The 13,864-nt window shown below is 42.1% G+C and overlaps 1 protein-coding gene across 1 annotated transcript; it reads left to right on the top strand.

Moving 5' to 3' along the window:
* Positions 1–937: 937 nt before the first annotated feature.
* Positions 938–13,749, top strand: tgfa (transforming growth factor, alpha). Its single transcript, XM_061832370.1, has 7 exons — positions 938–1,246; positions 2,287–2,373; positions 4,372–4,515; positions 8,419–8,533; positions 9,769–9,918; positions 10,002–10,111; positions 12,417–13,749. The coding sequence occupies exons 1-7, from the start codon at positions 1,207–1,209 to the stop codon at positions 12,422–12,424; spliced, it is 654 nt and encodes a 217-aa protein (XP_061688354.1). The 5' UTR covers positions 938–1,206; the 3' UTR covers positions 12,425–13,749.
* Positions 13,750–13,864: the final 115 nt, after the last annotated feature.

The raw sequence follows: 13,864 nt of genomic DNA, 5'->3' as shown, positions 1-13,864 counted from the left end.
TTTACCACTGGACCTTTGAGCACGAAGAACAACGACCTTCCATGCACTGGCACTTAATTCGCAATACATTACAAAATGCTTGAAAAGTTCATTCACTTCAGTAGTTCAATTAAAAGAAAAAATCATAAACAATCGTCATTAAACACGGGAAAATAATTGTTCAAAAAGGTAAATGTACATCATTTCAATGTTACAAATTTTGATTGTTTCTTGAAATACATTCTCATTTCTTGAAATTTTAAGCTATAGGTTAATTGTCTAAACGATGAAAACAAAATCACAAAATATTTAATTCCGTTTTGATTAAATAATGTTTTAATTTGATTCGTTCTTTTTATAATTTCACTTTTTAAATTGAGGTTATCCACACGATATTCAACTTTGTGAGCAGCATCATTCACTAGATAAAGGGGAAAAAAAGACCATGGCAGATGTGCAGTATCTTAATATATCCGCCAGATGTCACTGTTTTTCTTTTTCCCCCATTATAAAGGTAGACCTAAAAAAATGACAGTACAGGTACTGTAATATCAAAAGCATAATTTAGTTAGGCAGTTCATTTCAAATCGTAAAACTAATATCATACATATGCACCACACACACTCAGATTAAAATATTTCATTTTTTGTACATATATGTATTTATGTATGTATGTATATATATCTTTTTATAATTATAGCTTACAGCAACCAAAAACTTCATCATTTCTGAAAAATAGAACACAACAAACAAACAGGAAACAATGAAAACATTTTTGAAGTAAAAAAAAATCAGGCAGAAATTTTCCCTCTAAAAAGTATTTTCCCAAATATTTAACAAATTTATAAGCGTAATGATGAAATAAATTATACACTAATCTTCCGGTAGAGGGCGGGTCTCCCTCGCGTTGGTGACGTAAAGGGAGTGACCAATTAGCCACCCCCGTGCCGATGTCCTCGCCTCTGATTGGCCCACCGCTGAGGGTCTTCCACCGGTTGCCTCAATTGAACGCAGTCATGTTTAAAGATCATGCGAGGGCTCCGTCTAAAGCCCGTTTTCCTTCCTTCAAAATCCCTCGCGCGATATAATATTCACATTTATGTTCACACTTTGTGCGCAAGTCATCAGCGGGTTTAAATGTTAATTTTCCGAAGTCCAAGTGCTTCTTCCAAGCACAAATTTGGCTCCAACTGGGCGACAAGTTGAGGCCACGAGTGGTCGGTCACCATGACGCGGATATTATGGGATGTGATTTTCCTCATTAGCGGTGAGTGTGCGAGTTTTGGATTTGAAGTCAAAGTTGTTTTTAAGCATACAAAATATTAACCAATCAACTGGGTGTTATTAGAATATTATTGTTCCGTTGTTGTTTGGTGTATTTGTTCGTTTTAACATACAAAGTCACTTTTTCTTTCCCCTGCATGAATTTGTGCGTTGTAGACAACGATATTGCAATATTAGTTTCACCTGCACCAAATCGAATCACGTCCAAAGGGCGAGCTGCGTGAACAATTCTGCTTTTATTATTAAAACAAGGCTAAATTGGGGATGATTATTTTAACCACGTGTATTATTATGGTTGTCAAACTCCATCGCATTGTAATTGTTCGGTGTTTACATATATCCCTTCTCACGAATACGTTAATAAAGTAACCCAAATATTACAAACACTACTCATTATGACAGTTAAAATATCTGTCAACCATAACAGAGCTTCAATATCGTTGCAAAGACATTTTTAATGTGATTCTTTGATCAAATCTCATTCACTTTTATGGATTTGCAAGGCAAGAAATAACGAGAAATAGAATTAAAAAAAAAATGTTTTTGTCTCGGGTCAAATTGTTGTTTCCATGTAATGGTTTAAGCTAAGATGGCGTGTGAGGGAGGCCTTGGTGTATTTTTAGTGCTTCCGTCTCATCCTTTTAGCTGATGCCTGATCCCGTTTGTTGTATTGATGGTCTTTGTCTGCAATTTCCCAATAAAGTGTCAAATCACACCGAAGACCAGGTCACATGATCTTGAAGGTCAAATTACTTTGAGCTTCAGGCTATTTGAGAAAAAAAGCAGGTGATGCGTCACCGTGTTTGTGTGCGTTAGTTTGTTCAGGGTGGGGATTCACCCACATATTGTTTTGTAAAGGAGACTTTTTTTTTTTTTTTTTTTCCAAACAATACATTCCTTTTACTAGTTTTATTGTCTATGGTGGAGTGCCTAAGAGTAAGTTTGAACTTTGTTTCGGGATCTGTTGTGATATCTTTCCAATTTTTTTCATATTGGGACTGTGTGTGTGTCGTTTTGCCAAAGGTGCGCTGGTGACAATCGGAGCCGTCGACGCCACCGCCGCTCTCAACACCTCGGGGAGCCGCCACGCAGCTGCCTCCGCGACTGGAAGTAAGTCTGCTCATGAGATTGACTGAGATCGAGAGCGCGTGATCAATTTCCCATTGGGACAAAGGTTCCCATAGCTTATAGTGAATATAGAAAGTCACAGCACCCCTGTCAAATGCTAGGGTATTTTTTTGTAAAGTAATAAAATGAGTGAACAAGTTAAAGAATCGGCACGGTGGATCAGCTAGTAAAAGAGCTGGCCTTGTAGTTCTGAGGACCCGCCTGTATGGACTTTGCATGTTCTCTCCGTGCCTGCGTGGGTTTTCTACCTCCCACATCCCAAAAACATGCAACATTAATTGGACACAAAATTGCCCCTAGATGTGATTGTGAGTGCGGCGGTTTGTCTTGATGTACCCTGCCATTGGCTGGCGACCATTTCAGGGTGTACCCCGTCGACAGCTGGGTTAGGCTCCAGCACTCCCCTCGACCCTTGTGAGGATAAGCGGCAAAGAAAATGGATGGCTGGAAATCAAAGTATGCAAATACACACTTGGAATCTCCCTAACGCATGTGGGGAAAATGTGCTGTGGGAACAGTTGCAAATAGCAAAAAACTAGAAAGAAACAAAATGAAAGGAAAAGTCCAACTGAATATCATAGGATTTTTGGGGGGTGCTGGGGGTGTGGGTGGGGGGGGGGGTAATCAGAGGCACTTTAAATGGTGGATGGAGTGTGCTGCGGGCTTCCATTCAACATGGGCTGAAATGTGATGTGGTCAATTCTGAACACAACCACAACTCCAGTTATAAAAGGGTGTGCACATTTGTGCAAAAACATCTGTTTTTATTTCCTCGCCTGGAAGATCCCCCCCCCCCTCCAATGGATTTTTACAGGTGCGATCGTCACCTCAACGCTGGAAATGTTTTGAAATCATTTAACTTGGTTATTCTTAACTTTTCTACATCACAAAAACTGGCATTTGAAGAGGGATGTGTAGACTTTTTATACCCATTGCAGGTTCCACTTGCGATACTTGCAAGAATTCTTTCATTGTTTTTGCGAATGTTACTGTATGTGGAGTGGAAAAAGATTTTGGTGTAAATCCTGTAAATTATTATTTTTTTGGATCATTTTAAAAAATATGATTCATTCAAGTTTAACCCAAAGATGTAAGTTTATGAAGTTAACCCAGTAGCACGGTTGCTCTGCTGGTAAAGTTTGGCCTCATAGTTCTGAGGTCCCGGGTTCAATCCCGGACCCGCCTGTGTGGAGTTTGCATGTTCCCCCCCGTGCCTGCGTGGGTTTTCTCCGGGCACTCCGCTTTCCTCCCACAACATGCAACATTAATTGGACACCCTAAATTGCGCCTAGGTGTGATTGTGAGTTGCCTCTATGTGCCCTGCGATTGGCTGGCGACCAGTTCAGGGTGTACCCCACCTCCTGCCGTTGACAGCTGCCATAGGCTCCAGCACTCCCCACGACCCTCATGAGGATAAGCGGCAAAGAAAATGGATGGATGGAAGGAAGTTAACTTGTTATTCGATGTGAGAGATTCCACAGTACGAGACTTAAACGGAAGATTATTGACTGCAACAAGATTTAAAACCTGAAATTTATACAGAAAAATGTTTGTGCATTTTTGTAATTATGAAAGAAAATTATTTAAATCTAACAATGTCGCACAATTTAATTCATCAAAAGAAAAGAAGTGTATTACTCCTAGAAAGCTGAATTTACTACTCATTTTACAAACTTTCACTGGATAAATGACCTGCTGCACGTGATTGCCTTTTTAATATTGACGTTTCTCATACATCCAGTAAATATAGTATTACCGCTATCTGGTAGCGTGTTTGACTTTCACCTCCGGCTTTTTGTGCCACCACAGAAGCGTGATCGCAAAGGAAAAAAAAAAACATGATGGCGGCCGTGACGGAATTGGAATTGCCTGCAACAGTGGCAGCTTTGTGACACTCGCGGAAGATGCGCTTACTTAGAAACTAACAGGAGCGAATGTTGCGGCTGTTTTGCAACTCATCCTTTCTTTTCCTTCCCCCAGGTTCCAACTTTTCATTCGGAACGGAGGCGAGTCGTTCAGACTCCGCCGTCTCCGTTTCTGCCGGGCCTACGTCGATTGCGTACGCCTCAACCAGCAGCTCGCTGACGACTACCGCTACAATCTCAAACATCCTTCCGGCGAAAAGTAAGTTTCAGGAGCCTCGCGGGCTTGCAGTTCAGTTCGGCTGTCGGGTCCTCAGTGGAGGAAATGAAAACCAGACACATCCCGCTTCAGATTTCAGGTTTTTATGATCTTCAAAATTTGGCTCAAGATAAATCAAGCAGTCAGCAGCACACACCTGTCACCATTGAAATCGCCTCTGAATGAATCCCAAATCAATTTCAGATGCCGTAGTTTGCTTTTGTTGTCATATTTTTATTTTCAACAGAAACTTAAACAGGAATTGATATTTGGAACTGTTCATAATTCCCTCCACCTTGACCAAGTCCTCAGTTTCAGATCAAGAAAAACAGCCCCCGAGAGCGGTGTCATGACCAGCACCATGTCAGCTCTTTTTAAAGTTGTTTTTGGCAGCGGCCTTAACATTTTCTCTTCTGATGTTTTCATCAATTTTGGAGTGACATCCACTTTTTAATAATCTTACCGTAATTACCGGCCTACAGAGTGCACCTGGTTATAAGCCTCACCTAGTACATTTGTAAAGCAAATACCATTTGGTACATACGTATGCCGCAGCTGTGTAAAAGCCGCAAGTGCCTACATTGAAACACGAGATATTTCCAAAAAAAGACGGTACACAGAGAGTTTAACGCTAGCACTGCCGCACTAATGCTAACGCTAGAGCTGCTGCGCTAACAGGGCCGGTTAAACAAAAATATACTGGTAAAAGTCACTGAGACACAGCAGCAATACACTAGCGCAGCGCTAACAGGGCCGGACCGGTAAAAGTCGCTTCCTCGGCACATATATTCCACCGGTCTCACTCTTACCTTTTCCGCTCGAGTGCCCCCCTTACGGCCGTTAGGAAAAAATGCACAAATTAGCCGGCTCACCGAATGAGCGGCAGGGTTGAATGGATGTGAAAAAATTTGCGGGTGAATTACGGTATGTTTTTTTTTTTTTTTTTTTTTTAAATTACCATAGTTTCCGCACTATAGCGCGTGCATAATAGCACCTTCTATGTGGACCAATATTGAGCCTTTAGTGTATCTCCATCTAATGGATGCATATCGTCACCCCAACCTCTACTGTAGCGTCTATTCTATGCACCTTATAATGTGGTGCGCCTTATAGATGAAAACCGTTTTTAAATTAGCCCATTCATTGAAAGTGCGCCTTATAGTGTGGAAAATACGGTACGTTTTACATTAGTTTTGAAATTATTTGTATCAATCTTGTTTTTTATCTCACAAAATCCTGACATTTACACATGGGTGTGTAGAATTATTATTATTATTTTTTTTAATATAATCCGCTGAACGCAGACAATGTATCACATGCTGATAGTTAATTGATCCTTTTAGCCTCACGGTGCACCGACAATTATGCGGCATCAATTTGAGCTGCTTTGTCAACACAAAAAGCCGCCGCAAGATGATCCGGGTGGCACCTCGCGTGCCCCAGAGGGCGGACGGTTCCCGTCCCAGTGTGCCTCTCTTTACTTTGTGAAAATGGCGTGGAAGAGGAGAGGGGTGGGGAGGCTTTCACGAAGCCCCGTAGGCAGAAAACAATGCGTGGAGGGCCGGCCGAGCTCCAAAACCTGATTTCAATCAGAAGAAAATGAAAGTGTGTGGACAACACTTTAATACTGTGGCATCTGCTTGGCTGCTCGCAGCACACTGACTTCAGTTCGAGTGAACCAGGTCGGAATTTATCTGACTGTACAGAAGACTACTTTATTTCCCGGCCTACAGACCGCACCTGGTTATAAGCCTCACCCAGTAAATTTGTAAAGAAAATACTATTTGGTACATACATACGCCGCAGCTGTGTAAAAGCCGCAAGTGCCCACATTGAAACCCGCATTGAAACACAAGATATTTACAAAGAAAAACGGTACACATAGAGTTTAATGCTCACGCTAAAGCTAAAGCTAGCACCGCGCTAACGCTAGCGGCCTGCTAACCCCAACACTAGCACCACGCTAGCGCTGCCCTAACAGGGCTGGTTAAAAAAACATACTGGTAAAAATCACTGAGACACGGCAGTAACACGCTAGGGCAGCGCTAAAAGGGTTAGTGTGACGGTCAGACCGCTCCCCCGTGCTGAAAAGTCTCCTTGTGATGAATGCGCATGCGTTAATAACAGGGGAACTCTAGGTACGTAGCAGACGCTTACTGGGAAATCACCCGGCCTCATAGTTCCCCTTCTTCTACATAGAGGTAGCTAACATACATATACTTATATCCTAACCCTAACCTAACCTTAAAACAAAAGTTGATAAAAAGATATACACGTATACGTATGTTCGCTGTGTTCGTATCTGAGACGTCCATCGCGAACATGAACACTCGGCGACAAGTCGTCGAATGGCACACGTTGAAGCATGGGTGGCGATGTTTCAGACTGGCCGGAGGTTTACAGAATATACGCGCGTGCACGTTAATCACAAGACCGGAGCGCTCAGACAGTCACACTGGACCGGTAAAAGTCACTTCCTCGGCACATATATTCCACCGGTCTTACCTTGCGGCTGTTGGGAGAAATTCCACAAATTAGCCGCATCACCACCTAAATCGTAGGGTTCAAAGCGTGTGATAAAAGTCACGGCTTATAGGCCGGAAATTACGGTAGTTTAAAAAAAAATTCTTTCACTATTCCCAAAGTGATCACATAATCTGATGTTTGTGTCCCATTGTTGAGGTGAAAAACGAAGCTCTCGTTTGTGGAGAGGAGCCGCTCCTCGCCCCTCACACAGACTTCTTTTTTTGCGTTTTTGTTATCTACGACTTATCTCCTCTGTAATTGTCCCTCCCAGGTAGTGTGCTGGCAATTGGGAACAAAAGGCTTCGGTCCCACACTGGGTGTCATCTTTAGGACAATGTTACAAGCCATCCTCAGTCTATTTTTTACATTCATGATGGTCATCTGGGGTCACTGACCAATGTTCCCGCTAATTTTTGACACGTCTGAGCAAACACACTAAGCCCGTGAGCGCCCCCTTTGACCACTATGAGCAACATCTGACCTATGCACTGTGGTCAATCGGCGTCATCCATTGAAGTTACATGGCTCATATAAAAAGGTTCAGATTACATTCCCATCAGAACATTTTTCAGAACAATTTTGTGTTTTTGCAAACTTACACTGAAAATGTCAACAAACGAAAAAAATACATTACAATACAAATACATAACAAGCCAACTACGAACTATAAATTTGAAATGTCGCTTCCAACTTTGTTTCGTTTATTTCTTTTTTAACCCACAATGATATCCTCGTCTGTTTTTCTTGGTGTAAAACTGAATTATTGCTTGCAGAATATGCATGTTGAAAGTTGAATGATGCTCCCAAACAGTTTTAGGGTTACTGTTATGTTGCCTCTTATGTTTAAAATGCAGAATTAGCTTTTTGGGCAATGTAGCGTCTGTGCTTTCATCCTCAATCAGGCTGTGCCAAGGTGGAATCTTAACATTATACACCATCTCATCCTGTACTTTCTACTTTGGCTTCAGACCAGACTTTTTATTACTAAAAAAAAAAGGGAAAATCTCGTCCAGTTATCACCACCTTTTCTTCAATTATTCACATACCCCGCTGTTGGTAATTATGAGTGTACCCCTTTAAAATGGAGGTGGGTGGTGTCAGGGAAACTAGGAAGTAGAGTGTGTGGCCGAGCAGCAGGTTTTTGTGAGAGGCAATGTGCTGCTGTGTTTAAAAAAAAAAAAAAAAAGACGTCACTGCGCTGGATCTGTTTTCCTTTGCGCTGAGAGTGTGCGCAAATGCGCAGTTGCACAGCTTAGAGGGAACATTGTCACTGACTGTCATCTGTCAAAATGCAATTATAGATACTGATTTGATTTGTGTCTCACTCGTGTGTATCACAGACCTTGTGCGTTCGTTCATTTTAATCAACTTTTCAACCAGAGTTTGTGGCGGCGGCTGTTCGCTCTCATTTCGATGACTGTCCCGACTCGCACCGCCACTTCTGTTTCCATGGAACGTGCCGCTTCCTGATATTGGAGGAGACGCCTGCGTGCATGTGAGTAGATTCAAATATTTATTGGGACAGAAAGAGATTTTGGGAGGGGGCGGGGGGCAGACAGAGTTATTCACATTTTTGTGTCACAAGAATTCATGTTATCTTGTAAATATCCAGTATAGCTGTTCCCGAATTTAGCGCCAGAACCCAACAGTGTGTTGTTTTTCTTTTAAAGAGAAATTCCGGTGGTTTGGATTTACAATGTATCCAATAGGTCATGTAATATGTACTCTATTTTGATAATGTGATATTAAATCCTGTCATTTAATAGTGTTTTAAGAAGGTTTTTATCGACAATTACAAATTTTCAGGTGCGCCGCGATTTTCGCGAGTCACATGACCTACATGCGGCGATGTGTTGTGTTATGGGCCATTCCAAACGCTCGATTACACGGGACACCGTTTATGCCCAGCGCTGATTTCTCGGATTTATCCTCATCTGATGAAGAAATAGCAGTATTGGTTGATCGGGAAGACGGAGGAATATTTGGATGGCGAGCGAGTTCCGCCGAGGGGCAGAGCAGTGAGCTCGCTCCGGGGTTCGTCTGTGTGTTCTCTCGCTGTTGAATATTGGGATGGTGAGCTCGCTCCGGGGCTCGGCGGGGAGCTCACTCGCTGTTGAATATTGGGATGGGGAGCGAGCTCTGGGGCTCGGTGGGGAGCAGGCTCACCGGCTTGGCGGAGCTCGCTCGTCAGATTCCGCGTCATTCCGCCCGAAGAACCATCCGAATATTCAACATTATTTACAGCCACAGGATCAAATCTGTGTGGAAATATTCCTCCGTCTTCCCGATCAACTGATACTGCTATTTCTTCATCAGATGAGGATAAATCCGAGAAATCAGCGGTGGGCATAAACGGTGTCCCATGTAATCCAGCGTTTGGAACGGCACGTAACATGTCACATCTGCGCACGTAGGTCATGTGACTTGGAAAAATGGCGGCGAACCTGAAAATTTTTCATTGTCGATAGAAATCTTCTCAAAACACTATTAAATGAGGGAGCATTTAACATCACATTGTCAAGATACTTAAGTCCTTATTACATGAGCTATTGGATACATTGTAAATCCACACCACCGGAATTTTCCCTTTAAGTTGGGTCGCTCATTATTGATGTAAAACGTCGTCCACGTCAATGTGGTGGCAATAGATGACGAGTTTCAGACATACGGTATTTTGAGTGATGTGCAAGGAAACGATTCGAATCTGTCCTTCTAACTTTCGTGTTGCAGATGTCATAGCGGCTTTGTCGGGATGAGGTGCGAGCATGCGGACCTGCTGGCTGTTGTGGCCACCAAACACCATCAGCAGACCGTCGCCACCGTGCTGGTGTTGTGTGTGATTGGCTGCGTGCTCATCATCGTGGTGTGCACACTTTTAAAGTAAGCAGAAGTGTATTTATGCTGTCATCAAAAAAAAAACAAAAAACGTGGATATACTGACTCAGCATTGCTTCTTGCTCCAGTTGCTGGTGGAGGCAGGAATGCCGAAACGGGGGACGCGCTCATCATTTCATCACAGAAAAGTCTGTTCACACGCAGAAGCACAGAGCGCCGTGCTGTCCTTCTGAAAGCGGTACCACATTTTTGTTTATCTTCTATATCAGGGGTGTCAAACTCATTCTTCTCGCGGGCCACATTGTTGTTTCGGTTTCCCTCAGAAGGCCGTTATGACTGTGAAACAAAAATATTTAATCATCTCGTCATATTTAAATCATCAATTTATGAATCAGTTTTAGAATCAAAAATCAAGGGTAATGTGGTTTTCAACTATTCACATTTGGTAACACAAAAATGCTTATAATATCAACTCTGTCATTTATGATATTTGAAATTTTGGTACAGATTTTTATAAGAATCGTGGAAATTGACACTCTAGATTTGGCTTCGCGGGCCACATAAAATCATGTGGCGGGCCAGATCTGGCCCCCGGGCCTTGGGTTTGACACCTGTGTTCTATATGTGTACATTGACAGCACCAGAACGCAAATGACGATAACTGTTAGCATTTTTAATTCCATTCATCCATTATCTGAGCTGCTTATCCTTGCAAGAATCTGGGAGTGCCGGAGCCTATCCAAGCTGTCAATGGGCGGGAGGCGGGGTACACCCTGAACTTGTTGCCAGCCAATCGCAGGGCACATAGACACAAACAAGCGTTCACAATCATATTCACACCTACGGACAATTTGGAGTCTTCACTTAACCTACTGTATCTTTTTGGGAATGTGGGAGGAAACCAGAGTGCCCAACAGAAACCCCACATAGGCATGGGGAGAACATGCAAACTACGCATAGGCGGCACCGGGATTTGAACCCCCGGTCCTCAGAACTGTGAGACAGACGCTCTCGCTGGTTTATGCGGTGATGCGGCTAATTTGTGCATTTTTTTTTTTTTCCAACGGCCGCAAGGGGGCACTCGAGCGGAAAAGGTAAGAGTGAGACGGGTGGAATATATGTGCCGAGGAAGTGACTTTTACCGGTCCGGCCCTGTTAGCTCTGCGCTAGTGTATTACTGCCATTTGTCAGTGATTTTTTTTTTTTTTTTTTTTTTTTTTTTTTTTTTTTTTAAACCGGTCCTATTTGCGTTAGTACAGCGGCATTAGCGTTTGCGCGGCGGCGCTAGTGTTTAACTCTCTGTGTGCTGTCTTTCTTTGTAAATATCTCGTGTTTCAATGTCGGTTTCTATGTGGGCACTTACAGCTTTTACACAGCTGTGGCGTGTGTGTGTACCAAATGGTATTTCCTTTACAAATGTACTGGATGATGTTTATAACCAGGGCGGCAATTACGGTAATTAAATTTATAGAGCACCTCTCCTTTTAATTCTAAAAGCTTGCCATGTTGACAGGGGTGTGCTGACTTTTTCTAATCCACTGTAGCTTACCTTTACTTTCTTTGCTCATAGCTGTATTGCAGACAGTGTTGATTGTGTTAACAGAAATAAATATGTTTCAATACTTAATTGGAAAGAAACATTTTGGAGCTGGATTGCCATCAATGTCTGTGCACGTTCCTGACTTTCCTACATCGTAATAAACTCCATTTCTCGTTATACGGTCATTGGCAAAAACCACAAAATCCAAAGATGCAGTCTCGGGTTTTGCCAGTTTGGCCTCTGAACTTTTTCATGAAAAATGTATTTTTCCAGAAAATTGTAGCCGGATTCCCTTTTGAAACGGTGCCGATTTTCCGTGGCTCTAGCTGACTTGGATCGTAATACAGTACAACCTCGTTTCTCGACCACAATCTGTTCCAGAAGGCGGTTCGAGTAGTGATTTGTTCAAAAAGGAGATCGATATTTCCCGTTACAATTCATGGAAAACGAAATAATGCGTTCCAAACCTAAAAAATTAGACTTTTAAAAGCATTTTTTTTAGCTTTTCCTGATAATAAACTGCACAGTAGACATACATGTATAGTTTAAATTCTTTATATCATAAAATAATTGAAGAAACATATTTAATTTTTGCTTAAAATGTATGCTTTAGTAGTGGAGAAAGCGAGGGTTGGAGTGCATTGCCCTATCTGGAGCGACTCGGCTTCGAGCCTTGTAAATGTTTTTTTTTTTTTTTTTTTTTTTAAATTATTATTAACAAAAGTGCAGAATCACTTTAAACAACAATAATGAAAATTATTTTTTACAAAAGCAACATACAAAAACATGAACTCCTAACTCAAGTTAATGAAATCTTCGAAGCGCGTCACAGATGAGCTGGCCTGGCCGCACTCGTTATGTTATTTCCGGGTTTTGCCGGAGGCGTTCGAGTACCGATTTTCGTTCGAAAACAGGAGTGAAAAAAAAATCTCAAAATTTGATTTGTTCGAGAACGGGGACGTTCGAAAACCGAGTCTTCACCGTATTGACGTTTTCCTTCCAGTGGTGTGAGAAGACAGAAGTGCGGATCCTCGTCCTGGTGCTTCCCTATCAGCTGTCAGGTCTTAAGACTGCCCCCAAAGCGGTACGAGCGAAGGAGACTGAGGCAAGACTCGCGTGAAATAAGGTAGGACGATCCTTCGCATGGCATCCCGTTGACTTTGGACGGCAAGACGGGAATCCCAACCTCCCCCAATCCTCACGTGGAAATAAACATTCAACCGTTTGGAGTTAAGAAGACGAATTACCATTTCTTCACGAGAAGACTTCTATGAGGATACTGATCATCCTGTGCGGATTTTGGGGGACCGTGCAAGTCCGTTAACTTACCCCACCTCCAAATTCCCGTTGAATGTCTTTTATTAACTTTACGCACTTTTCAGAACTTGTCGCACGTATGATGCTGACGCTTTAAACTACAGTTTTACTGTCCTTTTTATATATATATAGATATATATATATATCTATATATATATAGATATATATATATAAAGAAAACACATTTCACTTGACAGAACTGGGAATTGACCCGCAGAATGGATGAAGATCCTTGGATATCGATCAGACATATAATATATTTCTTCTGATATGATGAACTCCCATGATGGTAAAATCGTGTTGGTTTTATTTGCGGTCCGCGAGCCGAACTTAAACGTGTTCCTTCTTAGCAAGTTTTGCGTCGAAAAGCTAGAGAAGGTCAAAAATAAGAAATCTGAAACACACTACTCACACACACACGTTGGGTGCTCGTCATCCCACGGGAATTTTTAATTATGATGGCACTTTTCTGCGAGATTGCTCACGCTTCCTAAAAATCCGCACTTTGAAAACACAATTTTTTACTATTTTGGGGCACTTGTTTGAATTGAATTCTCTACTTGAGTGGTGTGTTTTAGCCTCGTCTCTATCGGGAATTGGAATACTTTTTAAAGAACGACGAAATAAAAACTTAGCTCCAAAAACCTCATCGTGAATGTTTAAACTGACACTGATAATGGGGGGGGGGGGGGGGGTCAGTTTTGGTGTGGCAGCTTCCACCGGGAATTGAATGTCTTGGTATAAAGATGCCGAAAGAGAGCGAGGGGTCCGACCATACGTTTGTTTCTGTTCGTTTGCCGAGTCTGCTTTCGTGTCTCATCTTGCGCGCAGCTTTGATGTGTGAAAACGTGTGTTGTGTTTACGGGCCACTCACACATACAATATTGTAGCTTTACATGCATTTACAATCTAAAAGAGGGTCGAACCGATCCTTGACACGTGCTTTGTCACATTTGTGGTGTCTCATTTGGTTTGTTACCTGCATTTTGTTTTTGAAATGAATTAAATTTGCAAAGGTCTGACTGGCTTTTTTTTCCTTCTTCATTTGTTTTTCAAGATTTTAAGAAAACAATATTAGCTTACTTGTTAGCCATGAACTTTGGAGAAAGATGCTGCAACTAGCGAGCTCAGCTT

The sequence above is a fragment of the Syngnathoides biaculeatus genome, chromosome 10 (genome assembly GCF_019802595.1).
Source record: "Syngnathoides biaculeatus isolate LvHL_M chromosome 10, ASM1980259v1, whole genome shotgun sequence".
NCBI classification, from domain to species: Eukaryota; Metazoa; Chordata; class Actinopteri; order Syngnathiformes; family Syngnathidae; genus Syngnathoides; species Syngnathoides biaculeatus.
The sequence above is the reverse complement of the archived record's forward strand: the minus strand, read 5'-3'. Positions and strand labels throughout refer to the sequence as shown.

Coding starts and splice junctions, on each gene's coding strand:
- tgfa (XM_061832370.1), top strand. CDS start 1,207: ATGACGCGGATATTATGGGATGTGATTTTCCTCATTAGCG. Junction 8,534..9,768: donor GAGGAGACGCCTGCGTGCAT/GTGAGTAGATTC, acceptor TTCGTGTTGCAG/ATGTCATAGCGGCTTTGTCG. Junction 9,919..10,001: donor GTGGTGTGCACACTTTTAAA/GTAAGCAGAAGT, acceptor TTCTTGCTCCAG/TTGCTGGTGGAGGCAGGAAT.